The 21,329-nt window shown below is 42.3% G+C and overlaps 1 protein-coding gene across 1 annotated transcript in view; it reads right to left on the bottom strand.

Moving 5' to 3' along the window:
- The window catches only part of GRPR (gastrin releasing peptide receptor), a 34,181-nt gene extending 13,781 nt beyond the window's left edge, over nt 1-20,400 (bottom strand). The window contains exons 1-2 of the mRNA XM_068683635.1: nt 19,918-20,400; nt 19,328-19,826 (exon numbers count right to left, since the gene is read on the bottom strand). Of these exons, the coding sequence (XP_068539736.1) occupies nt 19,328-19,746 (419 nt within the window). The 5' untranslated portion in view covers nt 19,747-19,826; nt 19,918-20,400. The remainder of the gene's footprint in view (nt 1-19,327; nt 19,827-19,917) is intronic.
- Between the last annotated feature and the right edge of the window lie 929 nt (nt 20,401-21,329).

The following is a 21,329-nucleotide window of genomic DNA, read 5'->3' as shown; positions in this document are numbered from 1 at the left end:
AACTGCCTTTCTTAAAGAAAGAAAGAAAGAAGCAAACAAGCAGCAACAACAAAACAAAACAAAACAAAACAAAACAAAACAAACAAAACAAAACAAAACAAAATAAAAAAATAAACATAAACAGAAGAAAACAAAAACAACAAACAAAACTGACCACTATTGCTTGCTATGCTAGGCATGTAGAAAATATTTTTTGTTTTGCAATTTTGTCTTTCATGATTTCAGCCCTTTGGAATACTGCACTTTAGAATCCAAGAAAATGGAAAAAGCAAAGTTATTTGAATCCAATGTGTGGAATGAGAGGACAAGAGAACAGAAGAGTTTCATATATGCTAGAGCCCTGGTCTGGTAGGAGTGTACTCACCAGGTAAGCCAAAATTTACATATGTATTTAAAGACTACAATAGAAAGAAAAAGTTAATTGAGAAAAATTTCCAAACCTACGCATTTCACAAATTATTATTTAAACTCATTATCATAGCAATTACAGTCTGCTGAACATTTTTTCCAGGATCCACCTCACACTGCGCATGACACTTCTGGACCCTTGGTCACTGTCAGCTCTCTGCGGATTGATGAGAGCCTGTGTCCTCAGCTGCCCTAGCCTACTTTTGGCATGCCAGAGTACATCCCTATGTAGGTGTTCCGGAGTCCTTACATAATCTCCTTCCAGGGTTCTGTCTCTTTCAGCCAGCTGAATCAGGAACCATGGCAGGAGCAGAGATAGCAAGTACAACGCTCTGGGGTTGTGCAGACTGTGCTGTTTTAACTAGTTAAGTGCATTATTTATGGGATAAATGTGTTCAGTTTCTAGTTATAAGCAATACCCTGTTCAATATACTTATCATTTCCCTCTATGTGTGTATGTCTACAACAGTGTATGTGTATTTTATATTGTACACACATATTTCTGTACATACGCTATGCATGTACATGTACCTACAAACACAAATAAGAACATACATGTACACATAAATGCTTATATTAAACATGCTTATATTTAAATTGTGGGTGGTCAAACACTGGAACATGCTTTCTGGAGGAGTAGTTGATGTCCAAGTAGTTGATGTCCAGGGACAGTCAAACAGCTTTGGGGCAATTGGTTAAAGGATCAGGCACATGGTTAATGTTTTTTCTATCCTTTCAGTAGCAGAGAACAATATTGAAAGAAACAGGCAGACCCAGCTGATCAATATGTAGCTCTGAGGACAGTGTCACCTGCAGAATTTTGGGTTTCTCAATCATGGGATGGGCAACACAACACCAGGCCTGCTGGCACCTAATGGGATGTACCTTTTTCAGAGAGGGAGAAGGATTTTTGCAGAGGAGATAGCAGGGCTGATCGACAGATCTTTAAACTAGATTTGAAGGGGAAGGGATAAAAGTAGGCTTATCAGCTATAAACTATGGGATGGTATGCCAAAATCTGAGGGACTGTATGCTAGTGAGATTCTCCAGTCTGCTCCATGAGGTGCTGGGTACAATGAAACACATTTGAAATGTTTCTACTCCAGTGCACACAGCGTGAGGAACAAGCAAGAGGAGCTAGAAGCCTTGGCTCAGTCCCAGAGCTAAAACATCAGTGACATAAGTGAAACCTGGTGGGAAGAGGCCTGTGACTGGTGTGTTATGGTAGATGGTTACAGGCTTTTCAGAAGGGATGGGCAAGGCAGGTGAGGTGGGGTGGTGGTGCTGTTTGTAATGGCAGAGCTGGGCTGTAGAGAGCTTACAGCTGGAGATGACAAGGTTGAGAGCCTATGGGTAAGGATTAAAGGACAGTCAAATTAAATAGATTTGGTTGTGGTAAGTTACTTACTTGTGATAATTCACCCAGACAGTATGACAGCACAGAATAACTATTTTTAAGGAACTAAAAGTTACTTCTAGATCAGCCACACATGTCCTTATGGGGACTTCAAATTGCCAGCCATAAATTGGAGTGACACAGAGCTGATATAAACAGGTCCAGGAGATTCCTAAAAAACCTTGATGATGACTTCTTGTTCAAGTACAAAGGGAGCTGACTAGACAAGAAGCCCTGTTAGATTTGTTGCTTGTAAACAGAGAGGGTCTCATAGAAGTGGTGTTCTGTGGCTGTCTTGGAAATAGTCACCATTGGGCAGTCAAGTTCAAAGTCTTTGGTAATAGGAGGAAAAGTGCCACCAAGACTTCAAACCTGGATATAGGGAGAGCAGACTTCAGGCTGCTCAGGGAACTAATTAGTAAGGTCTGTTTTTGAAGATATCGGAGTTCATTACTGCAGGTCACTTTTTAAGTACCATCTCTTAAGAGCACAGGAACAGGCAATTCCAAGATACTGGAAGTCTAGCAAGCAGACCAGAAGGTCAGCTTGGCTGAGCAGGGATTTTCTTCTAGAGTTTAGATGGAAAAAGAAATTGTATGGCCACTGGAAGATAGGTCAGGCAATGTCCGCTCATGAGGGGAGCGGAGGGGCAGGCGCTGAGCTCTGCTCTCTGGGGACAGCGACAGGACCCGAGGGAACGGCATGGAGCTGGGACAGGGGAGGGTCAGGCTGGGGGTTAGGGAAAGGGTCTGCACACAGAGGGTGGTCGGGCACTGGGACAGGCTCCCCAGGGCAGTGGTCACAGCACAGAACCTCCAAGAGTTCAAGGAACATTTGAACAACATTCTCACACATAGGGTCTGATTTTTTTTTCGGTAGTCCTTTGGGGACCCAGGAGTTGGATCTGATGATCCTTGTGGGTCCCTCCCAACTCAGGATATCCTATTGCTCTTAAAATATTATATTCTATGAATCTTAATATGGTGTTACAAATACTACAGTACAAAAATGGAAGAGCTAGGCTGAAAAAAAAAGGCATCTATAAAAGCTCATTTTATAGTCAGTTTCACCAGATATTTACTGAAACACTAGCTAAATGAACATCTTCAGTAAACCCTAAAGAATATAAATGGAAAAGGAAATGAATTACATATCAAGGTATTCATAAATTTAGTTAATTCAAAGCTATTTCTGCAGGTGTTTATTGTATGCTTATCAACATGGCATGTTAGCATAATTACTTTAGGGATTTTCTTCGATATAATATAGCCAGCTGAGAGAACATTTTCCAGTATTAATTTCCACTAATATGAATGAATTAATGTATACAGAGAAAGATAGAGTCTGACTTATTTTTATTAATATTAATAGATTAAGGAGAGTCAGAAAATTAATCCATTTAAGGTTATTAGTACATTTTAATTAGACATGGCATTTCCAGACAATATAATTTTGAAAGAATGTAATTGCAAATGTCTAGGAATGCTGGCACTGATTATTAGGCATTTAGTTTACTTTATAAAGCCTGCTACAACAGTTACAGAAGATGACCTGAGAGACTTTTTGATCACAATGGGTTCTGTGTACCAACATGATGTCATGAGGTCAAAAGCACAAAACAAAACAAAACAAAACAAAACAAACAAACAAACAAAAAAAAAAAAAAGAGGAAAAATGTAGAAAAAAGAGGGTTTGAAGATGTAGGTTCTTACATACAGGAACACAGGAGTATATTTTCTTAAGAACCTAACAATTATATAGAATTATTTTGCTGACTATCTTCATGACTTTTCTGATGGTGGGCTAACTTATTCAGAAATCTCCAGTAGTTATGTTAACCTGAGTATTAATGTTTAATTGCTTAGTATTGATCTAGTGGGAGTCTTCATTTCCAGCTGCCTTATGGATGGGTTGATAGGTGTCCCCTTAGCTTGCATTTCCACAGCTCTGCTTTCCCTCTTGATCTTTGGTTGTGGACAGTGGCTGCAGAGGATTGCTGTGTCCAAGGGCACAAGGTGGGCACGCATCCGAGATTGACCTCCTAGGCTGGCCTGGTGTTGGAAGGATGATGGATCTTCCAGTGATGTGTGCTCAGGGAGTGAAAATGCTGCACCTTCTGGTTAGTTTTTGGGGGTGGGTTCAGAAACTCCTTTGCTCCTTTACTTTTTCACATAATTTAAATGGTAGGGTTAACCTTGGATTTTAACATATTGTTGACCTTGCTTAAGGAGTACAACAAGGTACACTGGATTTGAGCAGCGCCTTGTCCTGTTTTTCAGATTGTGTAATTCCAGCTCATGCATCAAATACTCTTCAAAGCTTTCCACAGCTTTGTCCACTGACATTTCTTTTATAGTGAGATAGTTTTTCCCTTTCACCTACCAGCTTCAGATTAGTTGCATGCCCACTTCTCAAACAACAGCAACAACAAGAAAAACAGAAAAAGGACAGCTTTGGTGCTGGTGGCTGTTACCTTTCATTTTGCACTGCTTGGACATGGTGGTGGCCAAGTTCTCTGTTAAGTGCTCTGCACTGTTTTCCTGCTCTGCACAGTCAGGTCAGTTGTGATCAGCATCACAGCAAATTACACGCTCTGGAACACATCCAGTTTTCTAGGGTAGGCTACCCCTTTGGGACATATCTAATCCACACCATTTACATCTCCAACAAATGCCTTTTAACTCCTTATCGTGTTCTCTTTTATCTCCTGAGAAAAGCACAGGCTGAAGGTAAGTAGCTGAGGTGTGAATGGCCACCCGAGGGCTGACTGAGGCTGAATGAATCAAATCCACTTCTCCATGCCTGCATCAGACATCTCTACTACTACAGCTGCCCAAGGACTGGGCATAATCCTTGGTGTCAATGGAGAGAAAGAGGTGAATCAGGGGGTAATTTCTCCAGTCCAGAAATAGGTGCCTGAAAGGAGTGGGGTGATAAGTCCTCTAGAGTTGCCTCTCTTTCTGCTTTCTGTAGACAGAGCTCAGGCAATGAGATCATGAGTTTCATAGCTCGTTATAGATAGATACTTTCCCATATTTAACCTCCAGCATTTGAGTAATCCAATCCAAATCTCAGTTTGTCTGAAATAAATCCAGTTATGGTCATGGATTTATCACCTCTGTTTGCTCTCACATTCATTCTTTCTACTTTTTGTATGATACTGATCTTTTTCTGTTGTAGTCTTTCCCCTGCCTGCTTTAAAAAAAAATAATAAAAAAAATCTTGAAAGAGATTAAAAAACAAAGGTATGACTCATGCCTCGCAACAAAGGCCAAAACTTAAAAGGAAAAATATGCTTCTGAAGATTCAGTTGAATAAAATGACACAGTCAAGAATTTGTGTCAACTCCAATCTCTCCAGTTGTCAAACAGCCCAGATGAAAGTGACTGGGTTGCTGATCTGACAGGAAATATGAATGAGGCTCTGACCTTTACTACTGCTCAGTCTTTGAACTTCTCTGTTCTCACTGTGCTTGCTAGGTAGCAGCCTGCCTCGCACACAGCAGATACCAATGACCTGCTGGCCAGGATGGATGCCAGCACATCTCTGTGTCTCAGGGTCTCGGTCTGAACCTGCACATGGGGATTGTCTTCCATGCAATTAATGCGATGATAGGATAGTCTCAGAAATAGTGGGTCAGAGTTTTGGCCAGATTGAGCAACTCTTTGTGAGGCTCTAGCAGATAAAAACATTTTGCAAGATGCTGTGAGGACTCAACATGCAAGGCGATCAGTGCTGTTCCTCTTCTCCACGTCTGTCTTCAGGCCACCAAGAGGAGCCTGGTCAGAGGATTGCTTCAGCATGGTGACCCAAACCATGAAAAAGGCTCATGAAAATCTCTCCCTGCATACTGCAAAGTGACTCCTCCACCTTAGGAGATGGGGCTGGCAAGGTTTTGGGCCAGATACGTTTTGGAAATGAAACCTGACCTGGTACGGCATCTTCAATGCAAGAATTCAATAACAAGTAATGCACAATCACTTCTTAACCTAATCCCAGTGATTCAATTTGTGACTTACGTAAGTTTAACAGTTAGAACTAAAAAAATATGCAAGAACAGATGGTCAGGAGTCGACAAAGCGTGTACTTCTCATTGAATTCTGGAAAATATCTTACATGTGTCTCTTAGGATCTCTATTGAGCTCATTGAACAATTGTTTCTCACAACTGAAACTACTGAAATGACCATAAACCACCAAAGCGTGACACCCACACAAGGTTTTTCTGTGGTAAATACTTTTCCCACTGAGGTTAATAAGTCAGGGAAACTGGAAAACTGTGTCATTATCCTTGTGTTAATAATAATGTTACTAACGATAACACCACATAATGTACTCTAAAACTTTATGCAAACATTGGTTAATACTGTACACTTAGCCCCAAAGGCACAACTTCAAATATAAACACAGAAGTAGCTTTATCACGAAAAAGGCAGTTAAGATCCCCAATGGATGTCAGCTTCCTAGATGCAGTTTCTGTGCTGGTGCAAGATATTCTAGCCATCTTTATGCTCCACAGCTGAGACAAGAAAAAGCACATCGGCTGAAGTATAAATGGACTTTGCCCTCAGAGTCATATTGCCTGTATGTTCCTAGGCATAGAGATCTGAAGGGTTGCTTTCACACTCACAATGGGGGAGAGAGGGGCTTATTCCTAAAATGGCACATCCAGTGCATCCTTCATGTTTCTTTTCCTGCCACCTTCATCTACTTACTTGCTGCCTGTTACATCAGCCACAAAAATTAAATTAAACCAACAAAAGCACAGGAAGAAAATCTGATGTTTCCTTTGGATTTTAAATTAATTTAGCTACATATGTCTCACTTTTTTTTTTTTTTTTTACTTTATTTTATTTTATTTTTTCTGTGAGGTAACTTCATGCTTTGTGGAAAAGCTTGCACTGTAGGCAGCTTTAGCTTGCTTTCCTCTTTTGTGATTGCTTTGTATTAATGCTTTCCCCTCTTCTCTTATGCCAGTAATTACAAGTAATATAGATGTTCCATACAGTCCTCATTTTATACTTCATAGATATGGAATGCAAATGAAGAGACAGGCTATTTTGTGCTCAGAGATACCACCTTCTGCAGTATTTTTGAAAGGAGGAGGTTGGTAGATCTTAATTTCAGACAAAATCACTTGTGTCTGCTGTAATAATAGTACCGCTGTGGCCAAGAACAAATGAAATTTGCAAAACCTGGCCTGCCTTTGCTTCATTACCAACCACACTGCTTAGACTGCATCAGGCTGGCAGAAAAGTTTTCCATATTTCAGACCCACTTTCTGTTTTTTCTCTGAAGGTAGAAATCCACTTACAAACTTTTTGATCTGTTTAAACTGAGCTTTTTTTTGAGATGTTGAGTGAATGTGAACCCAAAACTTAAATAAAAAGCAGGGATTTGTTAGAATGGACTGAAGCCTTACAAAAATGGTCATTTAAATTGCCGTGACATGAAAACACTGAGTTCTCCCCAGATCTATTAAATGAGCTTCTGAAATTGCAACTACTTCCTATTGTAATGATGGAAGAGCTGCCTCTAAGTCAGGATGTCCACATATTTCTTCTGCTCCAATCTGTCACTGAAAGAGGGAGAAAAAATGTCCCATTTTTAAGTTTAACATGTGCACCTTGATCTGGCCTTGGCCTGTGAATAGACTGAATGAAAATCTTCTCATTAAAAATTTGTAATTACCTTCACATTATCATTTTTGCCCACATAATATGGAGGACTGGCTCAATTACTATGCAAAAAGCCTCAAGCAACAGAGAAAAAGTTGATGCTATGCAAAGACTGTATAAATGAAGCACATGGAGCCTTGTTGAGTGTGAAGTCTGAATTTGAAAGCAATGAAAAAATCTTACTAAATATTGGAAGAACTTTATGAGAAATGTGATGTCCAAAACTTTCTCATTGTTTCCAGCATGAATGTTATGAATATTTATAGCTCCTAAGATAAATAATTGAATAAATCCACAAAATTGTTAGACTGTCTAAGCCATCAGCACCCTACGACAATCTATTTTGGGTCTATCTGCTTTCTGCATACTTAGATAAGATTATTGTTATTATGCATGACTCTTGGGTGAACATCTGTTATTAAAATCTTTAGTAAATTGCACATGGGCTCAAAGACATCTCTGACGGGCTAGTCTTACATACATTGGCAGGTACTGCCTACTTTCTCTCTCTTTCCATTAATTAACATTCAAACAGAAAGAAATGGGATACAATGAATGGAGTGGTGTAGTTCTAAATTTCTGAAGCATGTTTTCTAATTTCAGTCCATGTACCTGCACACTGCTACATTGGTCTGAAATCTGGATGAATGGGAATTTCAATCCGGGAGTGACTGGGGTCGACACTGAGCTACACAGTGGGGGGAAGAAGGCTTACACAGTAACTATTTAGTAATGACTGTGTTATTCCTAGTCATGACTATCCAGAACACAAGATATTTTGAAAATTAACTATACGTATGGGAAGCAACAGATGTAAAGGTCACTGGAGTAAATAGTGGATGGCCTATGGGCAATGCTGTTCTTATTAGAAAGACCCCTTAGCACCTGGAGTGTTTATTCTCTGCAGGTGACCTTCATTCAAGCCTGTGAATGAAACCCTGATCTCAAGTCAAAGATTTCAGTTGTGTCAGCCTTGTCATTTGCTTCCTGTCTGAGGGAGGCATGGGACCTATGCACTGAAATACATCCTTTGATTTCAAATCTGGTGAGCTCCCTAATGCAGTCAATGCTCCAGCTGGAGAAGCTCCTTGGTGCCAGCTAACTGCTGCACAGGTCTCTGAGTGTTCAGCACCCACTATGGGAAAGGGTATGTGCTGGTGCCCACACTGCATGGTGGGGGATCAGGCACTACCAGCATGGTTTGCTCATGCCAGGGCTGCTGGTGATGCTTTCCATCTAAGGATTTGCTGTAACAGGACAAGTCTCCAGGGTTGTCACAGAATCACAGAATTTCTAGTTTGGAAGAGACCTCAAGATCATCGAGTCCAAGCTCTGACCTAACACTAACAGTCCCCACTAAACCATATCCCTAAGCTCTACATCTAAACGTCTTTTAAAGACTTCCAGGGATGGTGACTCCACCACCTCCCTGGGCAGCCCGTTCCAGTGCCTAACAACCCTTTCAGTAAAGAAGTTCTTCCTAACATCTAACCTAAAACTCCCCTGGCGTAACTTTAGCCCATTCCCCCTTGTCCTGTCACCAGGCACGTGGGAGAACAGGCCAACCCCCACCTCTCTACAGCCTCCTTTGAGGTATCTGTACAGAGCCATAAGGTCGCCCCTGAGCCTCCTCTTCTCCAGGCTGAACAAGCCCAGCTCCTTCAGCCGCTCCTCACAGGACTTGTTCTCCAGGCCCCTCACCAGCTTTGTTGCCCTTCTTTGGACCCGCTCAAGCACCTCGATGTCCTTCTTGTAGCGAGGGGCCCAAAACTGAACACAGTACTCGAGGTGCGGCCTCACCAGAGCCGAGTACAGGGGGACGATCACCTCCCTAGCCCTGCTGGTCACACTGTTTCTGATACAAGCCAGGATGCCGCTGGCCTTCTTGGCCACCTGAGCACACTGCTGGCTCATATTCAGCCGACTGTCCACCATCACTCCCAGGTCCTTCTCTGCCTGGCAGCTCTCCAACCACTCATCTCCCAGCCTGTAGCTCTGCTTGGGGTTATTGCGCCCCAGGTGCAGGACCCGGCACTTCGCCTTGTTAAATGGTGTCAATGGTGTAGGACTGAGGGCATGGAATAAAAATTTTAACAGGGAAACTAAAGCTGGGGCCTCAGATGCAGACCCTTCATCTCTCTAGACAGTCAGCCTGATTTCTCTGGAAAGCACAACCTTCAGTGCACAAAAGGAGCAACAGTGGTTAACCTAAACACATGAGGTAACTGCTGAATATCTTACAGAGCCTGCAATAAAAATTCATTGGAGTTTCTAAAAATGGCAGTTTCTCAACCCCAGAAGTCCTGCCTGTGATGTGCAATAAATCAATATTGTGCTTTGCTCTGACAGAGAAAGAAGAGCTCATCACTGACCTACAGCTTAACAGTCCCTTACACTGTAGCACTTACACTACAGTGCACAGCCATGGCACCTTATCTTTGATTTGTGGAAAAAAGACAAAACACTATATATATATATATGGAACCTAAAAGAAGCAGGCTTCTTGAAGTTAAAAGCAGCTGCCAGTACAATGGACTGGGAATGCAAATGTAAAGTGAGAAATGCTAATGACACATTAGTAGCTGACCACCAGCTTCCTCCTTTGCCACACCTTGCCCTGAAAAAAACATGCAGGGCAAAAAGCTAACCTGAGTGAGAGAAAATGAAGAGTTGTGCTAGAACCTCAAAGAAGTAATTAAAAAAAAATCAATATGCAACAGATGGGAAAACAAGCAAAAGTAAATGACAGCAAATATTGGAGTTTAAAAATGTTGGTGTCTGATAAGGAAAGCTGGAGGAGCCAACAAAATATCAAAGGTCACTGTGTGACAGACAAATGTCCATTTTTAAATACATCGGGAACAAAAAAAATCATTATGTCAGGCATACACATAAACAGTGAAGATATAAACAATGATGGAAACAAGGTGAAAGGCAATCACCATATATTTAAGCCCAAATGCAGAGGAGGTGTCCATAGCTTGTGTGCAGTTCTCTAGATGTAGCAGAAAAGTCACCAGCTGTATTAAAGAGGATGTGAGCCAACATCTGCAAGCCCAAAATATTTTCACACCAGCAGGCCTGAATAATTTGCACCTAAGAGTATTAAAGGAACCAGCTGGGGAATAACTAGTGTTATTTTATTTTATTTTATTTTTTAACAAATCTTGAAACGTTGGAGAAATTCCCAGGAACTGGAGAACTGGCTCCAAAACTGTGAAGTTTAAAAAGGTGGAAGTTGTGACTGTGAAAAGTGCAAGAATTATATATATATATACCAAAGGCCAGTAGTAGATGGTATAATGGAGAGGCTAATAGTACCAACAGATGACAATTAATATTAGTCCATGTTGTTTAATGCATGGCAAGGTTAGTCTTTTTTTTTTTTTTTTTCTCTGTTGTCACAAGGTTGTAGGTGATGTAAGAAGGGTGTGTGCCCTGCTGACATACAAGCTAGCAGCCTGTTTGGGCATGCTGTCATGGGTGACCTTGTTAGATGTAGACATGCCCAAGAGTGTGCCCAGACACGCATGCTCCTCCCTTCTCCATCCATTCCCAAGTGGTCCCTGCCCCTCTCCCATGGAACAAGGGTTAAAAATAGATTCCCTGCCTCAAGAAGGGGAGCTGGGCCAGGTGAGGACCCCGAGCCCCATGGCAACCCCAGAGGGTCCCCAAGCATGCTGGTAAAATTGTAGCAGTGTGTGGAAACCATTTCTAGACTGGGTCCTGGGAACCTGCTCTAGCTGCAGTACTATTTACTGCGGTTATCAGGTGCCTTGGGCAAGCTGTAAAGCTTCTGCTGGGAAAGTCTGCAGATGGCACAGTGGCTGAGCAGACTGCAAAAAAATATGTCAGAGTCATTGGGATAAATGCCCATAGTCTAACAGAAACCATTTTAACTCATACGAGTGCAGTGTATGTAGGACCCAAGCGAGCAGATTATGGCAAAAAAAAAAAAAAAAGGGGGGGGGGGGGGAGCTTTCAAGGAAAGGAGACCAAGACTTCGGAGTGTCTCTTATACACCTGGCAATCATGTCCCATGCCATTCTTATGGTGTCATGGCTTTAGTGCAATCAGTACCTGAGCTAGTCCCATAGTATGAAGCTGTCAGCTATGTTATATGATGCTTATATGATGTGTATGTCCTTTGGCTTCATCAAAGACAGGTGTCCCAAAAGGCCATTACCTCCATATCAACTTTTAGCTCCATTTTGGGGCTAATAGTCTAAAAAATAGTCTAAAAAATAGCCTAAAATAGTTGAACACTATCCTTGACTGTTGTTATTAATTCGATTAATAGTAGCATGGAAGTGATGGTGTCTGTGGTGCCTCCAGCACTGTAGGTTCATGGTGAATCATCTGTCTGTGGTACCATATGCTTTTAAGAAAAATACTAAATACCAGGAAGAGTTCAGAACAGCCTGCAAAGAGGAGATGGGATCAGAGAATACCAGTTATTAAGCCGGTGTAGCTGAATGATGCCTTCCAAGGAGCCTTGATTGCCTAAGGAAGTGTCAGTGGGGGTGTTCAAGGAACTCACGTTCCTTGGGGTGTTCAAGGAAAGGTTGGACATGGCACTTAGGTTTAGTGGGTGATATTGGTGATGGTTGGATAAGATAATCTTGAAGGTCTCTTCCAACCTTAATGATTCTGATTCTATGATTCTATGAAGGCATTTTCATATTGAAAAGATAAGCAGAGGTAAGGGATATTTTCATCCTGCTGAGAAAGGCATAGACAAATGGAATGGTCAGAGGTCAGACAAATTTAGATTGAAATACGGCAATTTCCAAGCAGTAAGGGTAGCAGAATATTGGAGACCAATGAGAGGGAAAGGGCACCTTTACTTAGAATATTTTAAAGTTGCCTAGTGTCACTGAAATGATCTGTTTTAATACAAATGATATGAGATATGCAGCAGCCTCTGTGTGTGGTGGGGGGGGCAAGAAAAGCAGCTGAACTGAATGGCCGGAGCCATTGGTTCTGCCCCAGCATCTGCAGCTCTGGTTCCCCCAGGCCACTAGACCAGCCATCACTAAATCTCATACTTCAGAGCTGTCTGCAGGTATGAAGAAATAGTTTTGACTCTTAGAGTGCCATTGTAGTATTTTTCATCCTGCCTTCCCAAGGAGCCACAGAGACTGTAACCAGAGGGCAGGTGAGGACAGGGTGGACAGAGCTTTGGCAATGTTTTTCCCTCTGATTCTTGGCAGTTTTCTGCACTCTGGTCAAAATGATAGCCTGGGATCGGGAAGGCAGTTTTCTGCAAGGGAATCCAGCTTTCTGCCTTTCTCTACATCACTCATATTGGCTGGTGCTAGGACGCCTTTTGGTGCCTCACCACTGGAATGGGCTCAAGCATCACTTTGGTTTGTGTCCAGGACACAGGCTGGTATCTGAACACTAAAATTCCCTTCTCTACTTGATCAGATGGTGTGAGGGCAAACCAAATAGCCTGCTGATTGGAGCTCGGGCAGGACTCCATGGTCCCTAGCTGCTCACATGGCATGGGTGAGCTGGGTGCATGGGTGCAGAATTGGTGAGAGGCAACCTGAGGGGTCTCTGCAGGGCTAACGCTTGAGTCAATTCTCAAAATAAAAAGAAAACAGGTTCTTGCAGAGGCTGCCTGCCAGCAGAGCAGATATAGGGTTTTTCACTGCACATGCAGGCCAGCTTTTTCAGCTGAAATCCACTTTCCTCTTTTTGGCCAGGCTGTTGCCCATATCTGAATGCCACGTACGAATGCCTGAGCTGATGGGGCTGGCAAATTCTCCACAGCCAATTGCTCTCCTTGCTAACGGTGCACACAGCACCTCATACCACGAGACCATGACAACTGATTGGGGTTTTCAGGTTTTACTGAAATGTAAACAACAGGTAATCCAACTTTTCTTCCTTTTGATTGCTTAAATATTGACAGTCTCCAACACATTAGCAATGACTCTAGCCTCGGATTTGTGCGCTGGTCCCACTGATATGAATGGGAGCTCTAATTCTCCCAGCTATACTACTGCATCTATCATGTTTTAGCCATCTGCTCCAGCTAATCAAGATACTCTGAAAGTTTGTGCTGTTGATCTGTTTCTCTTGGTACAGACGGACGCAGGAGCTTAGGAAATGAGAGCTAAAACCAAGGGTGTTAAGAGTGTTTATATTGTATTGACACAGTGGGCAGCAACACAGTATCTAAAACTCGGAGCAGGGGCTGAAAGAGATACCTATATCTCCTGAGTGCACCTTCTGCCATCAGCACAGGAAGAGCAGCGGCAGGGCCACCATGCCAGCAGCACAGACCTGGTACAGCCTGCCCAGTGCTTCAGTGGGAAGAAAGACTTTGGGATGGCGTTTGAAGCCCCTCAGGACTTCTTCTCTGGTTTGGAAAGACCGATATTCTTACTGAGACACGTTGGTGGATCCAGAATGAACATGTGAGGGTAGCATTCTGCCAGTTTTCATTGACCAGACTCGGGGTTGTCTTGGCAGTTTGGAGAGCGGCTTTCTCAGCCACCCTTTCAAAACCTTCCTGAGGCTGCCCACTAACTTACAGCACAAGTGAATTACCCCCAGATAGTGCCTTAGTGACCTGAGGGGATTTCATCAATGCTGTAACTAGACTGCCTGGAATGAATTCATAATTGTGGACCTGACACTTTGTAAATGATGTATTAAAGAAAAGCATCATTCTGTAAATCAACTCTGTGGAAATCAGTTTTACTTCAAGGTGGCACACTTAATCCTCTTGTGGAGACATAATCTGGCATAGTAAAATAAAACAAATGAACTGACATGCTTCTCTGCTATTGTATGTATTACTAGTAGCGGGAGCAGGAGACATCTAATGCACAAAAGGGATAAGTCCAACAAACAAATATTTTTAGTGTATTCAGAGACATCCTTCTAGAAATTCGGTGTTTCTTTCCTTCCACCACTGATTTTTATATATTTATTTATTTATTGGGGGGTAGGAGGTGTGGGGGAGAGAGAGGATTGTATGGGTCTTTCTTGTATAAACAAACTTATGTGTGAGTTCAGAGCAACATCAGAAGGTTGTGGCTGTGACCCACTCCAAGGGGTCCAGGGCAGCTGGGTGCACTGCTGTATCCCTGCATCCATGCCTGCATCCAAACACTGAGTTCAACATTTGCAAGAGTGGTTGCCATTGTTAATCCCCTTATTTCAGGTCTCAGAGCTCCCGTGTGACTACAATTCCTGTCATCTGCAGCTGGTCTCACCAAGGTAAGCCACCTAACCTCATATTCATAATGGCACCCCATGTGTCTCTCTACAATAAATGTCACTGCCTCCTATGACTGGCTGGCAGCAGCTCAGGGTGTCAGGCATTCCTGCAGTTTTCCAGCACTAAAGTCTGGATAATGCAAGGTGCTTAAGGTAAAGATTCCACTTGCAAACTCCAATTATGCTTTACAGTTGCTCTGTTGTGTACTTGTAAAAGCAACATTACTTCAGGAAGGCTTCACCGCATGAGCACCAGGGCGTTTTGATTTTTGTACAGTCTCAGCAAAACAGTGGGCAAGTATGATCAGTGCCTGACAGCTTGCCTAATTTAAATGCAAATGTCTAAACCCTGTCAGTCATGGGAGAAACAGTCAATTAAATAAAGACATCTCCCATGACAAGGGCAATTAAATGGGCTGCTTTTCCTCTTACTGTGCAAAGATTTTCCTTAATTTTCTGTCACTTGCTGAGCCAGCTTTTGCTTTTCTGCCTGGGCTCTCAGGCCAGGTGTGATCGCTCGTGCAGGCTGCCTCTGTACCTTGAGTCCCTTGCAAGAGGAGGGCAGACAAGCAAACTCAAGCTCCCTCTTTGCAGGGATGAGCTGAAGAGTAGCTGAAGAAATCTGATGTTCTGACAGAGCAGAAGAGCAGCTCAGACAGATGTCCTTTCCCTGCCAGCCTCATCTGCAGCCCTTCTAAAACACACAAACACGCATACATACACATCGACTGATTGTTTCCTTGCTCTTGTATACTCAGCCCTGGTGCCTTATCACTCCTGTAAGCACACCACAGGCCTTAACCCTGTCCTGGCTGCTCTGTAAATCTGCCAGGCTCAAAGGAAAAGTCTCACAGGCAGCTCCCACTGCTCCTGCAAATGTGGCCAGACAGATGAGGACACCATGCAGCCATCAGAGTGGTCTGGAAGAAAATACATTTCTTATATTTTTAAATCTACTTCGCCTTACCTCACACTCACAAATAATTTAACTTTAGCCTGATGCAATCTCATGGTTGAACACAGAGCCAGGCTGAACACCCAGGAACCCCATGGCTATGTCCTATGTAACCAAACCTGTGCAGGCCGGCACGTGTGCATGTGCACACAGAGCACCTCACAGCCTGGGAGGCTCCCGCTGCAGGAAGAGATGAAGCTGGCAGTTTGTCCTTCTGTTTTATTCTGAGAAAGGTTTGCAAGTGAGCAACCAATCCTCCGTATAACCTCTGGGTCTTGGCGGGTCAAACCACTGAGCTGCTTTGAGTGCTCTGTGGTGAAGGCTGGCACTTAGCTCAGCATCTGCAGTCACCAGGAGATGACAGAGTCGAGGTTATTAACCCTGCCTAACACATGATGAAGTGGAGATGGAGAGAATAAAAGTGTACCTCAGGAAGGTACACCCCTGCATCCATGGCGTGGGCTGAGCACAACGTATTAAAACTGGGCCCCTGGTCTTCAGAAGGGGACGTAAAGCAACAGAGATGGTTTGTGGCATTGTGGTAACTTCTAGCAGACTTTCCTCACCACTCTCTGCCACAGTGTATTTGCTCATCATATCCACCCGTTGCTTTTCATACTGTGTTTCATTGGGCACCTCTATAGGAACAACCCTGCTGTATCACACTGCTTTTTCTTTGCACAGCAGATTTCTGATCCCAGAGATACCAGGTCTCTAGGCATTACCACAACACCATCAGCAATGCCTACAGTTGTTCCTACTAGCTTTTGTTAATAGAAGCTGACTATAATTGAGCATTTTTTTTTCTTTTTTCCCAGAAAATGATTTATAGACAAAAGTCTGTGGTGCACTGACAAGCCTCCCTTTCCTTGGAATCAGTGCTATGAAGTGTTATTCACATCAGATGGGTTTGGAGGTTTTTCTCTGTGAAGGCCCATGGCTTTGATTCATGAGAATAGGGAAATTTGCATGTTTCATGTGAGCATCTCAGGTGGGTTTCATGTTAAACAGCAAGACTTTGTCTGTACACAAGGAGGGAGGGAGTCCTGACACGGTGGCTTATCCTATCACCTCTGGAGGTACCTTTCTCCATGGACTATGGGACACTTTGCTGGCCAGGTGTCCCTTGCTTGCTATGAGGGGCTCCTTCATTCAGATAGCAAAAGCTGAGGGAGACGAGCTGTGCCTGAGCAGTGTCACCCACCAGACTCCTGAGTCCTCCTGCTACCCTGCTCTGACCACAATGCCCTCAGACATCTCCCTGCAGGGCTGAGCTGCTGCTTACAATTCCTGCAAGGCCACATCTGACCTTGGAATCAGCCTGCTATGGAACCACTCCAAGCTACAGGGTCCGCATTTCCTTGTCCACCTCAGAGTGCTGGGCTGATGGTCCATCCATGGACTTGGGCAGGCATCACCATGCTGCTCACAGCCAAAGCATGTCTTGGAAGTTTTCCCTGTACATTTTATTTTCTTAATGATTCTGACATGATTAATACTGTGTACTAGAGTTTGGGGTGACAGTTCTCAGAAAATATAGATAGACCAATGATCTGTGAGTTGGCAAACTGTAGACCATATTACCATATTATTCCATAAGAAAATTATCCTAGCACTGCTGCTAATAAACCAAAATGAAAATTTTAGTAAGCATAACATATAAGTCCTGTTTGTGGTCCAGTGCACAGCATTTAAGATTCATAGATCTAATAAACATAAATGTTTTATTATTATCTCCTTCTACACTGAACAAGAGATGCATTCAAAGAGAGCAAAATTGTCCCTTGAAGACGGGAACATAAAGTCTTGCACACGCGTGCCCATCTCCCTAATAGCTAAGTGGCTTGGAAAAGTGTTGCAAAATTTGATTACCAGTGCAGCATGATGGTTAAGAGGATTCAGACAATGCCAAAGTTGGGAATTTAAAGTCACTAAAACCCAGGCTAGGTACTGCTGCTGTTTTCTGCTCTGTTGACTTACTTCAGGCAAAAAAATACTATTGATGTGCTGCTCAGTAAAAACATTTGCCTTGTTTACTTTATGTGACATGATCAGACAGCAAGAAATCTCTCTAAGATAATCTTCTTTATGATGCATTTTTCTTTTCCTGACACTTTTTAAAAACAACTTTGACCAGAGCTTAGGAAAGATGAGTTCCCTGGAGAAATACTTATTTTCCTAACATTTTCTCCAGAGCAGGGTTCCAGCTGTCACAAGAAACTCAAGGGTGAAAGTGTAGGTGATCCTTTAGTAAAGAGTTTGTGCAGTTTTCCCATTTTCCCAGTGCTTTTACAGTAAATTGTCTGAAGACTTTTGTCTGTACATAGGCATGTTTGTTATCTGCTACTGGGGCAGGCAGTGCTATTTTTATACATAACTATCGCAGAGGAGTTGAACTGCTGTGATACAAAACATATTGACCATTCTCTGTTTCTGAAACACAGTGGAGTGATCTGCTTTTATTGAAATCCCACAAGGTATATTGAAATGTGTATGTGAACAACCCTGAAAATTGAGCATAAACAGTCTGATATTTTAAAGTAGAGACACACAGCATGGCATGCAAGGCACTACCTAAAACAAGGCTATTTCCACTTCCTTGTGACCAAGAAAGATGGTTTCTGGGTCCTACTTTTGAGCAGAAGAAATGATAAGGATTTTTCTCATATGAAATCTTATTATTTCTTTGAAATTTCCTGTGTATTGATGACAATGTATTCCTTGGTCTCTTTCTGAAGCATCAAAATTAGAAACAAGATATCCTGGCCTCTATGATGTGCATAAGAGTTTCTATGAAGGCCAACAGTCTAATAAATACTTAAAATCTTTTCATAAAGGAAGGCTTCATTCTTCAAAACAACATTCGATTTCAAGGTCTTTTGATTTTAAATCTGAATGCTCTGAGATAATTTTCCAAATCCTCACAGAAATACAAAACAGAGCTGGCTCATTAGAAGCTTATCATCTGTAGAAAAACTTTTTTTTTTTTTTTATAAAGTCTAAAGTAGCATAGCTATTACGTTATTTTCACCAAATTTTATTGGAAGACAAAATTTCCAAACCAGCAGCACAGATCAATTTTGGTTGGCTATGGGGCATACCACTTAATCAAGGGAAATGTACTGACTACAGCGAACTGAGATGCCTGACTTCAGGCATCTTTATTTGAGTACTTTGAACATATTTCATGAAATGTTGCCTCATATGGTGGTAGCCCTAAGGAAGCAAGCCACTAGAAAAAATTGATTCTAACTGCACTTTAAATTGCTGTTCCACTGCCTTCACACTTCATGAAGTATGGATCAATTATCTTTTTGCAAATCTGGACATGCTGTCTTTTAGTAGAGCATCTTTCATGAATTGCTATTTTTCCTCCCTGGGCTTGATCTGTTCTTGGTTTTCTTTTAACTAAGTTTAACTAGTTGCTAAACTGCACAGTTTAACCCAGAAAAAGTAACCTGCATTCAGCTTGTTTCTTCCTCAAGTTTTGTGCTCATAACTACCAGAAATTTAAGAGAATTCTTTCTTTTTCCAATGTTAGGTTAAAAATGCCACATACAAGCAATGTATTTGTGACCTGAAAATAGATGTCCATAATTTTGCATTTTACAGAACTGGAAATATGCAGTTTTCAAAGCTATGGCAGCAGGCTTACCTGTCAGCTGAGAGAGCAGTGAGAGTGAAGACTGACACCCCTACAGAAGTGAGCTGTATGAAGGGGATAAGTTTACATCCAATTCTGCCAAAGAGCCACTCATCAGCAAGGTACCTACTGGCATCCACAGGCACGCAAGTCACTAAGAGCAGCAGGTCTCCCAAAGCCAAGCTGGAGATGAACAAATTAGGGACATTTCTCATGGATTTCACAGTACAGAAGATCTTAATCAAAGTGATGTTGCCGATAAGGCCTATCAAAATGATGATCCCGTAAATGGTGGGGATGGCATAGAGGAAGGCTGGGTAGAACCACTCATCGCTGAGGATGGAGAGGTTTGCACTCTGGTTGACAGAAATGTTGTAGAGGATGAAGTTTTCTGTTTCCAGGTCCAGCAGAAGGCACTCTCCAGATGCCATTGTCCTACTTTTCTCAGAAGACAACTTTTTGAAAATCCTTGAATAAAATTTCTTCCTTTGATTTTGCTGCCGCTTGATCTCTTTAAACAGTCAGAAAAGTTTAAAAGTCATTTCACTTTGTGAAACATTTTTAAAATAAATAAAACAAAAAAGCCACTGCACATTGCTTACCAGTACAGCTTCTATAAGTTGAATGGAGTACATCTTTTACCAGAGTTTGAATCCTGGAACTTGTCTTTTTCTCATTGTCTTGTCTTGCTGTTAGCTGCTCCCCAGCTCTGGAAGGCCATTTATCACATTCAAAGCCCAGTCAGTGGGAGGCATTTTCAAAATCAAGGCTAGTTAATTTCCCAGCTCCAGGTCTGCCGAGCAGAACGGAGTCTGAAACAAGGGAATTGCAGCCAGCAAGAACTTTTGGTAGTTGCCGTCATGCTGCATTCCCCATATCTCCTGGCTTTCAGCACCTGCACTCCTCGGCTGGATTTAAAGTGAGGGAAAAGCACGGCTCCTCTGACGGCTCGGATCCTATAGGCAGGATCTTCCGGACGTCAATTCTTCCCCGGCTTCCCATGATGAGAGCAGGATTGCTTTAAATGATCGCAGTCATTCCGTGGGAGCCGCCGGCTAGTGCCGGGGAATGCCAGCCACCTACTGGACAATCTCATCACTGCCTGGGTAGGAGAAAAAAAGAGGGAAAAAAATCTCCGTTAACTCTTTAGATGTTAGTACCTCGTGAGATGAGGTTCACTGCCTCGCCAAAAATAAAACTAAAAATAAAAGTTTGTTTTATACTGCAAATAATGTGACCAGAAAAGCTCTTGGGCACTCTTAAATGAGAGCACGCTTACTTTGTTTGCACTCCAGTATTCAATTGTTCCAATGAAAGAGTGTAATGATATGGAGCCAAATTCATCCCCCAGGGTAAATGAACCGAATAAAGCCAATTAAGATAAAATCAGCAACATAGTTAAAGCAGGCAAATGCATATTAACACCATGCACCTGCAGTTAACCAAGGAAGCCTGAACTCTGCACATTTTTTGTTTATGTTTTAATTTGGAGGTAACAATAGCAAGGGACAAAGTTTACTGTTCAAGGCAATCATTGCTACTTATGAGGTACCCATCATAATGGCATCTACAGGTAATACACGTTTAGATGCAGCAGAGAGAGACTGACTCAGATTACAAAAAGTCTGAAAATGCTCTTTCTTAGAGCTTAATTAAGACAGAACCAACACTGATGCCTTACGGCTTTATAACAGATAGGCTATTTATGATTATATACAAGGACTTTCTGGACTGCAGAAAAATACAGCTAATTTGGAATCCAGCCTGCAAAATTAAATGAAGCTGTAATTTACATTTCCCCTTGCAACTGCTCATTTTTGCAGGCAAAAAGAATGTTTTATCAACTGCTAGAAGTACTTGGAAGTGAAGGAGATGGTGATTCAAATCAGACATTGGACAACAGAAGCGTGATAATTGATTTGCTGAGAAGGGAAATATTTCAAAACATGATCTGGAAAATATCCAGGCACTTGGGAGCCATGTCCCAGAATGGGATCATAAGAGGGAAACTCCA

The sequence above is a fragment of the Anas acuta genome, chromosome 1 (assembly GCF_963932015.1).
Source record: "Anas acuta chromosome 1, bAnaAcu1.1, whole genome shotgun sequence".
Lineage (NCBI taxonomy): Eukaryota > Metazoa > Chordata > Aves > Anseriformes > Anatidae > Anas > Anas acuta.
Note: the sequence above shows the minus strand (reverse complement) of the source record. Positions and strands in the feature narration are given on the sequence as shown.